General features: G+C 37.5%; 1 protein-coding gene across 3 annotated transcripts in view; it reads left to right on the top strand.

Moving 5' to 3' along the window:
• Positions 1 to 19633, top strand: part of PTCHD4 (patched domain containing 4) — a 183231-nt gene that overhangs the window by 33640 nt on the left and 129958 nt on the right. For all 3 annotated transcript variants that reach the window (XM_032340210.1, XM_032340211.1, XM_032340209.1), the window contains one exon: positions 17573 to 18053. In XM_032340210.1, the coding sequence (XP_032196101.1) occupies positions 17573 to 18053 (481 nt within the window). The remainder of the gene's footprint in view (positions 1 to 17572; positions 18054 to 19633) is intronic.

Here is a 19633-nt window from a genome sequence, read left to right as displayed (position 1 = left end):
CACCCGCCACATCACATCCCTGGTTTCACTTTCTGAAGTTTCGATGTCTTACAGTTTCAGGTCCCCCTAGTCAAGCAGTCTGAAAGCAGATGATCCTCCTTCTGACAAATCATCAGAAGCAGGAGCACCTAGATGGCTCAGTCAGTTGAGTTGACTCTTTGATTTCAGCTCAGGTTAGATCTCAGGGTCATGAGATCCAGCCCTGGGTGGGGCTCCATGCTCAGTAGGGAGTCTTCTTGAGATTCTCTCCTCTTTCTGCAACCCCCCACTCACTGCATTCTGTATTCTCATGCGTGCACGCTCTTTCTCTAAAACAAATAATTAAAAAAAAGAAAGATCAATAACAGCCTAATATTACATCATAATGCCTGTATCATTCTCACTTCGTCTCATCACTAGGTCATGTTTTCTTGTCACATCATCATGAGAAGAAGGGTGAGTAGGGTACAGTAAGATATTTTGAGGGTGCCTGGGTGGCTCAGTGGGTTAAGCCTCTGCCTTCAGCTCAGGTCATGATCTCAGGGTCCTGGGATCGAGTCCTCCATTGGGCTCTCTGCTCAGCAGGGAGCCTGCTAACCCCCTCTCTCTGCCTGCCTCTCTGCCTACTTATGATCTCTCTCTCTCTCTCTCTCTCTGTCAAATAAATAAATAAATAATATTAAAAAATATATATTTTGAGGAATAGAATACATTCACGTAACTTTTATTATGGTATATTGTCGTAATTGTTCTATTTTATTATTAGTTATTTTTTTGTTCTCTTACTGTACCTAATTTACTTAATTTACGGATTAAGTTTTATCATAGATGTATTTAAGCATAGGAAAAAACATAGTATAAATAGAGTTCAGTGCTATCCATAATTTCAGGCATCCACTGTGGGTCTTGGTATGTGCCCTCTGGATAAGGGAGACAACTGTAAATGTAAAATGTTCTCTTAATTAAAACATTCTAGATACACAGTTTCCAACAAATTAGATTTCCCATGATACTGGTGGGAGGTTTAGCTAGATAACCTCTGAGAGATGATTAAATATCTTGCCTAGAAGCCCATTTCAAACTCTGGAATTCCATATGTATATTATGCCATTTGGTTTTTTTATGTACTCATAACCCTCTCCTTTCCTATTCAGAAAAGACAAACAGTTCAGAAAGGAAAAAATTAAGTTGATAAGGTACATACCATTCTTTGTTTGATGGAAGATTTTTAAGAAGATACTTTATCATAGGCAATTACAAAACAAAACAAAATAAAAATATTGAACTCTCTATTTTGCCTTCAAGGAATTTCCAATAAAGAATGGTGAAACAAAAATAATGAAACTAACATATAGTGATTAAAAAATGGTATTTGAGGAATCCAGAAAATGCTGTAAGACTTCAGAGGAAAGAGCTTTCTTCCAGTTTAAGTTTCTTGAAATTTTTGATGTTGGTTCTAACTTTTGTTTATCAAATATAAGAAACTCTTTTGCACATAATTTGACATGTCTCAGACAATTCTGATGTTCCCTCGGAGATATTGTGACATTAATGATCATATTGATCCAAATGGAAAACCTGACCATGTGATTATTTTATTATAAGCAGCAAATGTGTTTAGCTGTTAAAATTATTCTTAATGCAATGTGCTATTGCTTCATAGATAGGAGATCATTTTGCTATTTCTTTATTATTTAATTTAACTTTTGTCTATACATATTAGGTTAGAATTTGGAACTCTCCCCACCGCCCCAAGCACACACACCCCATATACCAATGCATGTGGCTATTTTCTTGCTTAAAATACACTGCTAACGCAGGTGGCCTTGATGATCAAGTTCCCTTTTACAAATAATTTTTGGCATATTCAATGATCTAATCTAACACAACTCTTCATGACTAGTTCTGTCTTCACAGATACCTGGCCATGAAACAGGAAATTTGTGAGGTCACCTCTAAGTATTCTTTTAATATCTCACCCACCAAAGGAGCAAAGGAGAGAGAGTATGCGTATGTGTGTGTGTGTGTGTGTGTGTGTTTTAGTACTCACTTCTTTTAACTATGCCTTTTTTTATTTTAAATGTCTGAAATAAATTTTCTGGAACCTGTCATTATTATATGCCTTGCACATGGTCCAAAGAAGAACCTGCTTCTGTAGAGAATAACCAAATAAAAGACAGAGGGTACATCCTTATAATGAAATGCAAATTTCTCATTAAAAGGCAAATCCTTCATCTCAAAAGGTTGAACAGGATACAACTTCACTTGACTGGCGGTAATTTCCCATTAAAGCACTGAAAAAATATTCCAACTGAAGACGATTCTTTGGATCTGAACCACTTTCATTTCAATGAATTGGAACATTTGAGTGTACTGTAAGCCCATGTCCTACAAAAATTTATTCTGAGATAATTAAACAAATGTCAGCAAATGGGTTGCCATCCATTATAATTCCTCCTTTCTTTAATATATTTTCCCATCAGAGTTGATGAAATGTTTCATCAACATATGTAGTCTCTATTTAAAAAAAAAAAAAAAAAAGCTGGCTATATTTCTGCATTGTTCACCTTTTAATGAATTCTCCTGACACTATTTTCCTCATTCTTATGGATTCTGCCCAAGCTTCTTGTCTTCCAACATTTTTCATTCTCTGAACAAGTGTGGCCTTAGATCAAATTCTTAATGTGTATAACTCTGAAGTATTCCTCTCTAGCCTTGGTCTTAAGCAATGTATTCCTTTGTAAATATCTCCAACTTGATGTTTTTCAGGTACTTAAAGCTCAAATATTGAGCTCAATTCCAGCTCCCCCAATCCCACACAAGGAGTCTTTGGGTTGGTGAGTGCCACTGTGGTACACCAGGCTCCTAAGCCACAGTGGGGCATCCTCATTTACTGCTCCCTCCTTCCCTTCATTTTTCATATGTAGGCAGTCACCCAGTCCTATCCACTGTACTTCTTAAATATCCCTTTATTAACTCTTTTTCTTCTGTCTGTTGCCCTTTTAGGGATTCTTTATCTCTTACCTGAAAGTATATTGGAGCCTCCTCATCATTCATCACCACAGCCATTAACACTGTTGTAAAATCCCAACACGCAAACATATGCACACAGGCATTTCAGACCATTCTTCTTACTGTTATCAGAGGGAACTTCTAACATCTATCTCATCGGGTCCCTTCTTGTTTTAAAGATTGTCAATAGCAACCCTTCCTGATTCCTTCAGATGTTAGACAAGAACCTTCTGTGGTCTCCTTGGGCTTATCTTCTTTTTTGTTCTGGATAACAAATAGTAAACATCATTGCTTAAACTGCTGTTGGAGGGGGGGAAAAACCCTGCTATTGGAGGGAGTGGTGGACCTCATTGCACTTCCATACCAAGAAGAATCCAGTATTATTCCAAACGGAGTAGTTCAGTGCTGAGTGCCATTCCATTCCTTTAGAAACTTGCTCAGTATTTCCTTGTAAATAGCTCCAGTGTGGTCCAGACAGCTGCCAGCCCCAATTCTAAGGGAGTGTTGTTTTTGCTGTGTGTGTGTTTTTATTGGTTTTTTTTGTTTTGTTTTGTTTTTTGTTTTTTTTTTTTTTTAAAAAACAGGGCCTTGACATAGCAATATGCATTTGAAAACTCTCCCCTAAATACCTGCTTATGTAACTGATTGCAGTGGCTTCAAATAGCCCTGATCTCTCAGTCAAAGCAGACACCCACTTACCAAGTTAATTGTGCTTCCACAAAGCACCTCTATGTTAAATGAAAGATGCTAGACTGTTTTCTTTACATAAGCTTTGTAAAAAAGAGAGACTCTCACCTTATTCATAAGGAATGTGCGACATAGTCGCCTAGAATTCTCTGACTACTTGCAAAATTATAGGGAAATGAACCTGTGTTGCAGTAAAGTAGAGTGATGGTGAATGTCTTTAGGACAATGAACCAGACTTCCACATTTTTGTGCCTGTAATAGAGTTTCATTTGTAGCAGGTGCTCTAAAAAACTGGTTCTTTGTTGGGTGTGTTAAGTTGGAAACCATGTCTTTGTGTGTCCTTGTTATATTTGCATTTCTCATTCTGTATCTTTTCTCCTTCTTTTCACTTTAATATAATCAAGTCATTTGAATGAAAATATCTGCTATCAATGAGGGAGAGGAAATACATTGGCTTTCTATTAACACTGTGATAGACACAGTGTTCTTAGCATTCTTGAATCAACATCAGTGATGCCTGTGAGATGTTACAGAATATTGGAGAGAGAACATGTAGTTATAGCAAGCATGAAATATACTGAAGCAAACATATTAAAATCAAAGTCTGCTGTTAATTATTTTGATGAAATTGTATTTCTCTGAACAATCCCATGGGTTGAAAAGACAGTGGGCAAACACAAAATGGAAACCATGTCGGTGTAGAATCATCACACCTGGCTTTTGTGTGGTGTCCTTTTACATATGAAATTTAAAGAGAGGTGATAAAGTAGGGAAGCTAAGAGAGGCTCCTTCACCAGATGCTTTTGGTTACAGAAGGACCATTTTAGTCCCAAGTTCTCCAAACCTTAAAGACAAACTGCTCTTGCCAGTCATGTGGCCTGTGATACATCTAGAATGTCTTGTCTAAAGAATGGGCAAGAGATCTCAGTTCATTTCCTAACCCTTTGTAGGAACAGGTTCAAGAGAATTCTCTATGCTAAAGTTTTGTGCTTTAGAAAGCAAGGTAGTGATTTGTGGAAGAAAAATACATTGATTGTCAAATTATGAGAAATTGGGCTATTGAAGCTTGGCACTGTTTTAGAAAACTGAGAAGTAAATTGAAACCAACCTAAAAAAGGAGTGCGATTTTGATTAGAAGCATTGTCTCCAAACTTCATGAAACAGAGCTAGGTGATATTAGAACTGCCACAGCTGAAGGATATTTATGTGTGCCTGGAAGAAGCCGCAATCATGTTTATCGAGTGGAGGCAATTAAACTCCCAAAGGCTAGAATGTAGGTCGGCCTGCCTAAAAATGGCCTAATTTTGAATAGTAAATTTACAGTGATGATGACTTTCAGTATTATGAGACTGTCCGCCTTCGTATTTTCCCCTATTGTATAAAAATCCCTTTTGCAAAAAAGTAAATCAATTGCCAAAACAGTTTGGGAGAATCCATTATATATGCTTTTACTCACTATAACTTACTACCACCTAATTTATTAAGATTACCATACATCCCAAACCAAAAAATGAGGAAATGGGATCAAATAGTGGATATTAGCTTTGAAAAATCTTACAGGAGTATAAAATAAAAACACTTATTTGAATGTTCCCTGAATTTTTCTGAGTTAGGTAATAAAATAACATGAAATTTTACCTTTCTTACTAAAACTAGAACTACAGTCATTATGCATAACTTAATATGCTTCCAACATATTTTCTTGCTTAACTTGAGTGGGTTACTTCTTTCCTACATCAGGCAAGTATTTGTATGTACATATTTTTATTTAAAATTAACCTTAAACAAAGAAAACCAGAAAAGTGATTCTTCTCCTCTCAAGAAATACAAGCAGAAAATAATTTTCTAAATCTTTAAAGATTTTTGAATAATCTTTTGCAGTGAAATTATCAAGGAAAAAACACTCACTTAGCTTTTGAATTAATTTTTTACTCTGGTATCTTAAAAGTGTTATTAGCCTCTTAAAAATTTACCTCCCAAATGCATCCAAATGCTCCTTTGCTAGATATCCAAGAATATAGAGCTTAATACAGAGATTAGCCCATGCACTTGAGAAAAGTATGTCACATCAACCCAGAAAATGTTAACACACTTGCAAAGGTGAGCCATTACACCCTCATCTCTTATGCCGAGAGAAGTAATATTTAACCCACGTGGAGCTGCAAGATAGGAGAGTACTTACTTTCTGAGCTTATCAAAAGGCTTTCAATTATTTTAATATCTTTGAGGCTGGATATCTTGGTAGTCATGAAGAAAAATTTCATGGACCTCATTAGAATGTATATCACACATGATACTTTCAAAGCATGTCTGTCCTTTGGGGGATTGAACAGGAAAGGTAATTTAGTGAAGATAAAATGGACTTAAGAAAGCATTGTATTCTTTATCTAGTATTTTACTGACATAGTTCAATAATTATCCCTCACTGTGGCTTTGAGGTAGTTGTCTTTCAAATAAAGGAAGGACAACGATGGGAAAGAGAAGAGGAGGAACACTGAAAGGGTCAGAGGGAAGGAGAGAGAGGAGAAAAGGGCAGGGGAAAAAGGCAGCAGAGGTAGGGGAGAAAGGAGATAGAGCAAGGACAATGTAGGGAGGAGGTTCATTTAAGATGATGAGATACTGGGCGCCTGGGTGGCTCAGTGGGTTAAGCTGCTGCCTTCGGCTCAGGTCATGATCTCAGGGTCCTGGGATCGAGTCCCGCGTCGGGCTCTCTGCTTAGCAGGGAGCCTGCTTCCATCTCTCTCTCTCTCTCTCCGTCTGCCTCTCCATCTACTTGTGATCTCTCTCTATCAAATAAATAAATAAAATCTTAAAAAAAAAAAAGAAGTCATTTAAAGATGATGAGATATTAACATCTGATCACTTCAGCAGACACTCAGAAGTGTCACTTTTATTTTATCAAAGGATTAAGACACAGCTGTGGTGAGCCCATAACTGCAAATAAAAGTTACACTCCCAGTTTCACTTTCTTTCCCAATATGTCAGTTCCTCTACCTTTCCTTGAAATATGTACCCCAAATTCATTTCCTCTAGCTTCAGAAATATACCACTTTTCATTTTCTATCTTCACTGAACTTGGAAGGCCAAATGGAGCAATAAAATAGATAGCAATGCTAATTAACTAATTATAAGTAGAGGCCCCTTTGAATGAATTTTTTTTTTAATTTTAAAGATATTTATTTATGGGGCGCCTGGGTGGCTCAGTGGGTTAAGCCGCTGCCTTCGGCTCAGGTCATGATCTCAGGGTCCTGGGATCAAGGCCCGCATCGGGCTCTCTGCTCAGCAGGGAGCCTGCTTCCCTCTCTCTCTCTCTGCCTGCCTCTCCATCTACTTGTGATTTCTCTCTGTCAAATAAATAAATAAAATCTTTAAAAAAAAATAATAAAATAAAATAAAATCATTTAAAAAAAAAGATATTTATTTATGTATTTGTCAGAGAGAAAGAGCACAAGCAGGGGGAGAGACAGGCAGAGAGAGAAGCAGGCTCCCTGCTGAGGAAGGAGCTGGATTCGGGACTGGATCCCAGAACTCTGGGATCACGACCTGAGCTGAAAGCAGCTGCTTAACCCACTGAGCCACCCAGGCATCCCATTGCATGAAACTTACATTCAATCTTGGAAAACAAAGAAAAATAGAAAGTAGAAGAAATTAGAAAAATGGAGCTCATAAATGGCAATGCTATCTCCCCACTGCAGAAATTAATGGCATATTTCCTGGAAGTTGTAACCAACCTCATAACCTAGACCTCTATGATTACAATTATCTTGGATAATTCAAGAAAGAAAGAAAGCTTAGAGTGATGTTTTATGTATAGCAAATACTCAAAACACTTTTGTTTGATTGGTCAATTAATTTGGCTTCTGTTTTCAGGTTAAAAAAAATGCATGGGAAGGAACAATACAAAGAAAAATATTAAAAAGACACCATGAGGGTTTGGAACTCAAGTTCAATGGAAGACAAAGATATATTAAGCCACCAAGGTTCTCACAGTCTTTTCTTTGAGAAGACAATGCCAGGGACGTCTGGGTGGCTCAGTGGGTTAAGCCTCTGCCTTCGGCTCAGGTCATGATCTCAGGGTCCTGGGATCAAGCCCCACATCATGCTCTTTGCTTGGTGGGGAGCCTGCTTCCCCCTGCTTCTCTGCCTACTTGTGATCTCTCTCTCTCTCTGTCAAATAAATAAATAAAATCTTAAAAAAAAAAAAAAAAGAAAAGACAATGCCAGTTAGCCAGTTCAAATTCAGATTAACTTGAGAGTTAAGTGTTAACACTTTGCCTTACCATCGTAGCCAAGAATCTGCTGTCATTTACCTGTAACCTTAAGTAGAACGCTGTTGTTAATTATATATTTTAATGGACAAAATCACAGTCCTTCATGGAGAAGAATGAACCATCATAATTCAAGTTGACTTAGAAGCCACTAGGCAGATTGCTTAGGACTTGAGCCCAGAAACAAGGGAGTGTTGATTCTTGGCCCTCCCTCCTCTTCCACTGCTTGTTAAAGTGAAATTTGATTATCAGTCAAACCTAATTTATCATTCCCATTCCTAACTTCCCTTCATTCCATTCCCTTAACATATTTATTTTTATTATTTTTGTTGATGAGTCAATAGTGCTTTGAAAAAAAAATAATATAAAATAGCCCAACTAACCAAGAAAGCAGATGTGACCTATAATTTTATAGCAAATCAGAGCCAATGTTAAATTTTGATGATTTCCTTTGAATATTTATACATGCATATTTATTTTTACATGGTTGAGATCATGCTGTATGTTTTTAATTTTGCAGCCCTCAGCAGTTATCTGCATTCTTCAGCAATGTCTTCAGAGTTTAATACTCTGTGCTGCTTTATTTTCTCACCACCTTATAGGTTTTATTTCTATAACGAAAGTACAAATGCTTCCAAGGAAGAGATATTTTTCTTCTGTTTATTTGTCCTTATCTTGTTTTCTACACACACACTAATAATTTGCCTTTCCAGACACTCAACACACATATTGTTTGGATTTATTAGATTTATGGGAATCATTAGAGTAACTAAATCACTTTTGGCAACTCCTGTACCTTTAGGAAGGAAGCTTTTCTCCAAGAATCTCTAGAGCTCCAGAAGAGATGTTCTTTGGAAAAAGGCCTGGGTGTGAGGAAAATTTATTTTCCAGAATAGTGTGCATTCTATAAAATCTAAAAAAATAAAAAATAATTTTAAAAAATGATGCTTTTATAAGCAGGTTGGTCTTGGCTTAAATAAAGCTATGAGGAAGGTAAGAAAACCATCCAGTGCCCCCTCTCTAGTGTCTATCTCCATCTCAAGGCACACCTAAAGTTCATTTTTCACACTGCAGTCAAAGAGAGCTTTTGAATAAGCAAATCTCCATATTCATATTCACTACTGGTACTCATCTTGGCATCACCCCTATGCACTGTATATTCCAGTCATTCTCAAAGTCTCGGGAACACTACAAGAATATTCTCCTTTCTAGACCTTTGCACATGCTGTTCCCTCTGCCTAGAAGATCATTCTTCCCCAAGACAACCAACTAATACCCCATCTTCACCTGGATAATTGTTACTCATGCTTCAGGTCTCAGCTACGATGCCCCTCTTTTAGGAAGGTCTTCTTACTTATTGCTAGGCTAGCTGATTATTTCTTATTGCTCCCTTAATACTTACATATATATTTTTAAAGGCCTTTCTGCTTACGTATTTCCCCCTATCTTCTGAATATAGGAACTATAGCTGTTCACCATTCTAACCTCAAAAGCTGGCTGACACAAAGCATGAGTTCACTGAATACATCTCCAGCGGAATGAATGACTCTGTCTTTCTTGACTGTTTCCGTCTGTATGTTGCATCCTCAAGCATGCCCAGACTTTTCCACAGGACGGCCCCATGTAGTTCCCTACAATACATATGTTTTTGATCCTTCCTCTTTCCCTTTGATTTCTCAATCAAAAGTTTGAACTCTACTTTTTGTCTCTGTAACTTGTTAGTCTGATCTATTTTTCCACTCAGAGGTATTAATGGCTCAGGTGCCACGCTCTTGATATAGCATGTGACTGAAAGCTAGAGTGGTTTTTGGAGAGTTTCTTGCCCAAAGGAAAAGCTGTTATGGCAGGTCTTTTGACGCCTCTCCTGGAGGGGGCACTGCACTTAAGGCCTTTGTACATTCCACAGATGTTCCCATACCAATGATGGCCAGCTTCCTTTATGGAGAATAACATTTAAGCTAAATGTTCTTTGATATAGAATGCTTCACTGTGAGTGGTTCCATTGATCCTTTTATGAAAGACTCTTTTAAAATAGTGATATTGCTTGCAATTGGAATTTTTGGAATAGGTCACTAAGATGAATTACAGAAAAACAGAAAGTTCATTGTTATGCACCTCACATGAAAGTAGATGTTAACTCTACTTCCACACTTTTAAAAGATATTTGTGTAAAGATTTGGCATTGAGGGGCGCCTGGGTGGCTCGGTGGGGTAAAGCCTTTGCCTTCAGCTCAGGTCATAATCTCAGGGTCCTGGGATCGAGCCCCGCATCGGGCTCTCTGCTCAGCAGGGAGTCTGCTTCCTCCCCAATCTCTCTCTCTCTGCCTGCCTCTCTGCCTACTTGTGATCTGTCAAATAAATTTAAAAAATCTTCTAAAAAATGTTTTTAAAAATGTTTAAAAAAAAGATTTGGCATCGATAAAGGAGAAATTAAATGTATTTATTCAATTATGTGATAAGTAAACCAATACAGAGGACAGAATACTCATGAAATAAATATTTGAAGAGAAAATGAATTTTACTGTATAAGAAATTAATTCATTTGGACACTGAAAGATGATTTACATCTAGGTAAAATTGGGCAAACTCTTGATCTTTTTCCACTTGAGAAGAATTCTCTCTGGAAGTTATTCAAAGAGAGAGAAAAAAGCTACTGGGGTCCAGATTTTAAAGGAGCTAAAAAGCTTCTTGTTTCTATGGAAATGGACATGGGCCATCTTATGTTTCTTTTTCCTTCTTATTGCTTTTTCCCTTAGGGTAGATTTCTCTAGTCTACTTTGCAGTGTCTAATGACTTTACCACAGATGAATCATTAAATACAGAGCTAATGAAACCTTTAGAAATAATATACGCCAAGACTTTTATTTTTGAGGTGGCGTTGGTATCCAGAGAAATCAAGCAGCATGCCCCATCACCTTGCTACAATCGTAGCAGAACTGGAACTTGGAGCCAGATGCCTGGATTCTGTCCCCTGTGTTCTCTTATTACAGAGGTTTTCTGGGAAATGTAGAAGAATATTAGGTGTCTAAGTGAATAGACAGTGTTATTCAAGTATTTAATTTATGACATGCTACTAAGAATAATACCCAACACTTTCTGAACACTAGTCTAAATGTTTCGTTCGCATTTGCACACTTGATCCTCACAATGCCATGTGATTTTTATTTTAACCTGTGATAAGACTGACGTCCAGACAGCTCCACACCTTGCCCATGTTGACACTGGGACTCTTAGTGAGACAGCTGAACTCTTGGGTCTGTGTACATTATTGCTATCTTATACTTCCCTTCATTCAAATATATTCATAAATTATTTAAACACATGTGCAGTTGTAGTAAAAACATACATGTTCGAGTCAAAAAGAGGAATAAGTGATTGGCTATGCCACTTAGTAGTTGTATAACCTGACATTATCTTCCCCTGCCCCGAGGTGCCTGTGTCCTCCTTGGTGACTTGAGACTACTACAACATAGCACTTTCTCGTAGAATGACAGGAAGAGTTACCTAGGATGATGCAAAGAAAGTTCTTAAATCTTAAAACTAAGTCTGTCACATGTGTTAGAAAGTGATATGCTAGAATGCATTTTTAATATTCTTTTATATTCTGACTGGCTAAAGTCTGCATTTCATTTCAACAACATAAAGCTTCTTTTTTTTAACTTTTCCTATTTGAAAAAAAATTAAAATGCACTACTACGCTCTCCTAGTTGAGTAATGTGTCCTTATAAGAAATTCAACTTATTCTTTATTAGGGCATTTTAGTGCTTTTAAGTCTTCATTTTAAAAATATTTATTTATTTATTTATTTGAGGAGAGGAAGAACACAGAGTGAGAGTGAGAGGAAGAAGCAGATTCCCCACTAAGCAGAGAGCTTGATGTGGGACTCCATCCCAAGATCCTGAGATCATGACCTGAGCCACCCAGACACCCTAAAGCCTTCATTATTTTTTCTTTAACTAAATACCATATAGGAACTGCTTTCTCATTATTTGCTTGTTTCTACTAAACATGAAGCTCTGATGAGGAAATTCAAGATAGCTGATGATTTCATTTAATCATAGTTTATTCTACAATATTTGATTTTGAGAATAAAACAAAGGGATGTAAGTTAAGAAATAAATAGGAGGGAAAGTCTTTTTTAAACATCAAGCAAACAAAACAACAAACTTCAGCATTCCTTCAGAAATGTCCCTGTCTACTATACATAGATAGGTAGATTTTCTTTTCAGCAGTAAAAGACTGACGATCTAAAAGTTTCCAATATCCTTGCCGAGTTGACCTCATTGAAAATCAATGCAATCTGAAATGCGATTGTCTTGGACAGAAGCTCTGCCGCTAAATTATCTTGCAATCACAGAAAGTATTTTAACGGCAACCTAGCACATACACGGAGCAGATAGGACACTTACTCCCCTATAATTTCAAAACCTCATTGAATTTTTTTTTTCTCTGCACAATGGTTTATGACATTAATGTCTCTTTCCTCTCCTAGCGCTTGAAGAATTTATTCTTTGATCTTGTCTCAGGATTTTAATTTCCTTTTCTACTGTAGAGCTTTAGATTGGGCGGTGGTTTTCAAGAGCTACAAAGTAGTAACCATAAATGAAATAAGACCTAAAGAACCCAAGATTTTTTTTTTTTTCTTTTCCCCCTAGCATTACTGCTTCCGGAGAGAGAGTATGATGTGATGCTTCCTGGCTATGAGGTAGCCTCATAACCTGTAAATGCATTGATTCACCTTGGAACAATTCACCTACCACAGACGGGCTCAGCTGACATTTTTTTCATGCTGCATCAAGAACCTGAAATGCTGCAGGGACTTCTTAATGGAGCTCTTTCCTTTCAAGTCACCCTGACTTGCTAAGTCATCTGCCACAGTGCAGTGAGAGAGCACTCCAAAAAGGAAAGCACGCCATTCATTCCCTGCTTAAAACACAATACTTTCTTACTACAGAACAATTAATTCCAGCTCCTTAATAAGGCTTTGCTGGTTCTTCCTGAAAAGGCCCCGCTTTCCTCTCTAGCCTCAGACTTCCTCCTTTCTGTCAGTTCATTGAACCTTGAGCTGTCCTTTGCCCCGAGGCCACAGTGCCTACAAACCCTTTTCCAAGTACTAAGTCCCTCTGTCAGTTGACTAGCCCCTCCACATGTTTGGTATGCAGTGAAAATGGAAGAGGAAACACATTTTAGGGAAATGTTACACTACAGTAAAGGGATTGAGGGGAAAAAAAGGGTAAAACTTGTATTTGTGTGTTTCTGCACCAGCCTCTAGTTTCTGTATATACCTCTCTTCATCTGAGGCCCTATTGTCCTCAGATACTTCAAGCTATCTCTTACTTCTCCTATTCTTAGCAAAATGGTCTCTTAAAAAATAATGTAAGATTAGTTATATACATCTCAGGTGAACTTAGTTAAACGATAGGAAATGTTAATTATATAGCTGGCTGTGTTCTAGGCACAGGGAAATTACCAGTGAGCAAGATAGGAAAGGTGCCTACTCTCAAGGAGCACACAGTCCAGTGGAGGAGAAATTGATTGATTAAATAAGATCGCTTCAGATAGGAATCTTTTGGAGGAAAAAGACAACATAGCAGTATGTGATAAAGTGATGTGTGGGAAGGAGGTATAGTTTAGATCATCATGTGGTTCAAATGGTCTTCTGGTAGATAAGGCATCCGGGAAGCAGCCCTCGCCTTAGAATCATGGAGGAAAGCATTAGTTGCAAAGGCCATGTGGTGAAAATTAGCTTGGTGTGTTCAAGCAGTGGGAAGAAAGGTGGGAAGGCTGGAACAGAATTCATGGGGAGAAGAGGGGTAGGAGACAAGATCGGAGTCTCAGCCAGCAGTGGGACATGCAGGGCCTTGCAGACATGGTAAGGAATTCTTCTTTTATTCCTAATGCAAGTGGAAGCCAGTAGCTTTTAAGAGTATAAATGGTGTAGTCTCATTTAGAGTTATGCCAGTGAGTACTGGCTTTAAGGTGGAGAAATAGACTGAAGAAAAGCAGAAGTGGGCACAAGGATATGAGTTAGGAGCTTCAATTCATCTCCTGTTGATGATGCAGTGTTCAGTGAAACACTGAAACAGGAAAGCACTGGAAGTGATGTGTTACCATTTTGTCATATTTTTAAGGTTTATCTTCATGATGACATAAATGGGATTTCTCCACTTAAAGGAACTTTGGCATTTGTGTAGGAGGTTTTATTGGAACAGGAGGAAGTTGAATCAATAGAAATGGTAGGCGTTTGGTTTAATTGAAAGTAAAATATTGGGAAATAAGAAATCTACACATGAAACAAGTTTTAATCATAAAGCGCAGTTAATGGGGACTAGGACCTAAAGCAGCTTCCCTGAAATCACTCCTATAGGATTCTAGAAAGTTCTGGATTTGGAATTAGAATTGCGTTGGAACCCTGTCTCATCACTTTGACTAAGAGGTTTCCCTTCTCTGAGCCTCTGTTTGCTCATCTGTTAAACAAAAATGTCCTCCTGGCAATTGGTGAGATTGTTTTATGCCATAAAAGTAATCAATTCATGGCTCTATAATAACGATATCATTTCTGGCATTCAGCTCTCACCAGCATAGCTTTATAGGTGGTATTTTTATAGACTAATAGAGCTGAAATATATCTTCAATATTATATAAACATTTACTCATATATTCATATCTGTTCATTTTAGAGATGATAAAATGGAAACCTGCAATGGGAAATGAACAGCCAAAGTTTTCTTAAGCAGTTAGCGTGAGGTGCATGCTGCAACCCAGGTCACATGACTTCCTGATTACTGACAGGTCCAAGGAAGTTCTGCCCAGAGGATAATTAAAACACATGTTCCATTCATTTTTTGTTTCTCCTACATAGAAACACTCATGAATCGGTAAATTTGGGAAACTCCTCTACCACCCCTTTCAAAATAGTAGAACTTTACCTTACAGATATTTCTCAGACTATACTGAGTAGGATGATTGGGCCAATGACTGTACAAAATGTGGACCTTTCAGCAGAGGTAACTGTTCAAGGACTTCTAAAGACCTTGTTTATTTTGTTCTGGTACATGAAATAGAATAGATTAAGAGAGGAAAAATTCATTCTATTTGTAACATCCATTTAAATATAATGGGATGAAAGCATATCTTTTATGAAGTAATCTTTGTGAGAAATGGAAATTAGACAACTTCAAAAGGAGGGTGAGCAGTTAGCCAAACTCAATAAAGATCAGTTATTTAAAAATCTATATATTGCCTTCTGTAGAGTTTTGACTTTGGTCCAGACACATTATCAGCGCCCTCTTTGATCCACTATAATCTCCAAATGAGGCCTGAGGGATGCATAAATCTTTGTTCTGTTGCTAAAGATCCCTGGGAAATCTTTTTGATGACAGGAATGAGTAAAGACAGATGGAACTGCACATTCTTAAGTGAATAAATATAGCTTTTAAAATACTTTCTCTTTCAAATAATCAAAAGCACAAGTCAACATCACAGACGGGATTTCAAGAAGTAGAAACAGGGGTGGAGCTAAAAATTATACCAAGCTTAAAACAAAAATAAACAAGACTGATTGAGGAACAAGAATGGAGATTATTTAGAGTGGAAACCATATTCCAGTCTGTCACTGCTGGGATAGGATTCCCACTCCTTCTTTGAAGTTTTCCTATCTTTTCACTTGCAGCTCATCAAAGAAACCTACAGGTTTCAAAAGAGAGCATTGGGGACCTCTAGCTGGAATGTTAGATAGATAGATAGGTAAATGATAGATAGATATGGAAAAGAAGATGGACAATTTACAAAGATGCCTTGGAAGTGGGAGATTTACCAAGGAAAGGGGAATAAAACTCAAATTAAATTCTTATTTAAAAATATATTGTTGGGGCGCCTGGGTGGCTCAGTGGGTTAAAGCCTCTGTCTTCGGCTCAGGTCATGATCCCTGGGTCCTGGGATTGATCCCCACATCAGGCTCTCTGCTCAGCAGGGAGCCTGCTTCCCTTCCTCTCTCTCTGCCTGCCTCTCTGCCGACTTGTGATCTCTGTCAAATAAATAAATAAAATCTTTAAAACATATATATCATTCAACTGGAATTGGTCAGGTTGTATTAAATAGAAAAATTGCTTTTATTGAACATGTGGAAGGGAAATGGGTATGTGAGATGACTGTAAAATTTCTTCCTCACAATTCTTAATGATCCTTCTTATACCACTGGTAATTTCTATAAATTTCTCAAACTGTTTGTGTTTACAACACACTTTCAAGTATTACAGTTACTTTGGTGTATGTTAAAAATACGTATGGGAACAAGCACCTCAGACCTAAGTGTTCTCCTTCAGGAGAACTGTCACACCTGTCTCGTTGAGTATACAGTGCCTCACAGTTCTGTGAAAATCACCACAGTTATCAGACTGTTGGGTTTGTTGCCCTTCCATACTACCTTTCCAGAAAGAACTGTTGCCAGTTCTGACTCTACACTTTTCTATCCTCATGAGATAAAAGTCTTGCTTGATGTAGCAAATGCAAATTCTCCTTATAGCATAAATTTACCTTTGTGCCTGCATTTTGCGCAGTACCTGTGGCCCATTTTCAATGCTATGCTCTGTCTTGTAGCCTGCTATCAGGCTCAGTATCATGTCGGACAAGCATTGCCATAGAAGTAAATGACAGTTGTGGCAAAAAGAAAATACCCAAATTGTTGAAAATTTGGTGATGTCTGTCAGGGATTTCTTTGAGGAGGCACCAATGGCTGAGAATTACTGCTCTGAATTAAGCAACTCAGTGTCCACCTTGAATATACCTTAAAGAGAACTGATTGCTTCTCTTATAAATATCCTACTCATATAACTTTGTCTGCTCTACATTGTGTGAAATTCTGAAACCAAAATGACTTTTGGCCACCCCATCTGAAATCTCATCAGTTTTGTTTGGGGGATTTGTCCACTGTGTTCTATGGGGAAAAGATCAACCAATGTCTGAGGCACAATTTTGGAGGGAATTATGTAAGGAATGAACAGATGTTCACATAATATTTAGAAAACCTCTCAACCCTATTATATTAATTGTAAAAAAAAAATAGTATCTTCTATTTATTCTGCAATATAAGGTTGTATCCCCAGAGTATGAATATTTGTGATGTTTGTATGTGCTTGCATGTCTTGGTGTAGGTGTGTGTGTTAACCATGAAAAGTTTAATGTGTATTTATTAAATGAATTATTATTTTAATTTTTGAAATATTGTTAACTCATGCCATGTTTTGCTTTTGGCTGAAACTGAGTCATCAAACTTGATCCTGCATATAGGAGTTATAGTAGACTGTTACAGAAGGAAATGATGGGAATGGGGATATGGATAGGATAGATCAAAATAATATTTATGTACATTTTCCTATGCATGTGGTGAGTCTTCTATAGCTTCATGATACTCTTTGCATCTTTCTAATCTTGATCATCTTGCATGGTATCCCATGGCACTCCAAAAGGTTGAATATAAAATCCTCACATGCCACTCCACCCACATCCGTTCACAATTGCAAGAGCTTCCCTCTGCCTTTGTTGTGTTATTTCATTTAGAATAAGAATCTGTTGTTTGAAATGCGCATCCCTCTGGTAACTTTAGTCTCCCCTTTTTCTGTTTTCAAGGATGGGAGGAACAGTTTTATTGGACACCAACTAGGCGGGGTAGTGGAAGTGCCAAACAGCAAGGACCAGCGGGTCAAGTCAGCCAGAGCCATTCAAATCACCTACTACCTCCAGACCTATGGCTCTGCCACTCAAGACCTCATAGGGGAGAAGTGGGAGAATGAGTTCTGTAAGCTCATGAGGAAGCTCCAGGAAGAGCACCAGGACCTCCAGCTCTACTCTTTAGCATCCTTTAGCCTCTGGAGAGACTTTCATAAGACCAGCATCCTGGCCAGGAGCAAGGTCCTGGTGAGCCTTGTGCTGATCCTGACCACAGCCACCCTCTCCAGCTCCATGAAGGACTGTTTGCGCAGCAAGCCCTTCCTTGGCCTCCTGGGGGTGCTCACAGTGTGCATCTCCATCATCACGGCAGCAGGGATCTTCTTCATCACTGATGGAAAGTACAACTCCACCCTGCTGGGAATCCCATTCTTCGCCATGGGTAACTATCCATCCTTCTGGTAATTGGATTCTTACCGATGTGGGGCAAGGTAGTACATTTCTTGAATTCTCAGGCAGAAATCTGTTTTAACTTTTCACTGATATGTTTGTGTGATTATATAAGATTTTACCTGGGGTAACATCTGTTTCACCTGATTGGGCCTTTTGGAAAATCTAGGTTGACCAAGTCATCTTCCCATTTATATTGCAAAAATTAATGCTGTTGTTTATTTTTAAATTATACAATATTGGAATTTTCTACTCTGCTTCCTCAAATATTATAAGCCAGGGATTATGGAGATCCAAAACTTACTTTGAACAAATTTTGTGGTTCATATTCATGAACATCTTCAAGTTGATGATAGTGAAAAGTGAATAGCATAGGATGAAAATTCGAAGAACCACTGATTTATTCTAATTAAAAAAAAAACTTTTTCAGTAACCTTGGTTTATTAATTCACTTCAAAGTTTTTATAGAAAATATATTACATTTCCCCACCTCCATATAAACTAAACCTTCCTACTACACTAAAGATACATCCTCTAATTTCTTTTCATCTCTGGTGAGAATAATTAATGAGCATCCCCAGCCAAGATTATCCCTTCTTATAAGTTTTCTCCAGACATACATAAATGTCTAGAAAATGTTCTATGAGTGTGTGTGTGTGTGTGTGTGTGTGTGTGTGTTCTTGCAAAAGAGAAGATCAAGTCTGTAAAGAAATGTGAATGATGGCTCAGCAATAAGACTGATGGAATGTATCAGAAAAGCCATGATAAGGTGATATCTGTGGTTCTACAAAGAGTTCTGTCAGATATGATATAATTCCCTACATGCAGTGATTTGGAGGATGAGCTGTAATCATGGTCTGTAGGTGGTAAACTGACATGAGCAGGAGAGTTTTCAGTTGTAAAACAATTGCTTTTTACTCCCCATGCTAAAATCAGCTATAAATTACAGTTTTATTATTAAATTAAAATTACACGTATGTGGTCAGAAAGTCTTCTAAGTGATCCAGGCCCTTTTTGTTTTCACCTTAACAAACATCTTTGAGAACACTGCAAAATGGATTTATAGTGTAGGTTGCTGGTGTCCAAATTCTTTACCTGGAAACCCAAGTTCTTTGTGGCCCTAGTAATTTAGTTCATCTTAGTAAACCTCAGATTCCTCTTGCGTAAAATAAGGATCATAATTTTATCACTTTCAAAGAATTATTTTTTGAATGTAGTAGAATATATCTAAGGCTTATATAGCATATAGTAAATGTCATCAAGATTTAAGTGCACCGGATTTAGTAATAAATAGGAAACAGCCCTTGGCTTCAAGAAACTGAAAGTCTGCCTGGATTTTGCATATCACCTTTAAATGCATCTTCATCTTCTTAACAACAAGTATTTTTCTCTTTCCCAAATAACTATATTAAAATTTGTTTGCACAAGTGGTGAGGATGTGTCTAGATTTGAACCATTTATACTTGTTATGTTTTTTGAGCTTAGCCTCTTGACTTGAAATATCAACATAAAATTTCTAAGAATCATTCACTGTGGTTCACAAATGAAACATGGCTTGTTCAAAATGACAAA

This window comes from Mustela erminea, chromosome 4 (genome assembly GCF_009829155.1).
Source record: "Mustela erminea isolate mMusErm1 chromosome 4, mMusErm1.Pri, whole genome shotgun sequence".
Taxonomy (NCBI): Eukaryota; Metazoa; Chordata; class Mammalia; order Carnivora; family Mustelidae; genus Mustela; species Mustela erminea.
Note: the sequence above shows the minus strand (reverse complement) of the source record. Positions and strands in the feature narration are given on the sequence as shown.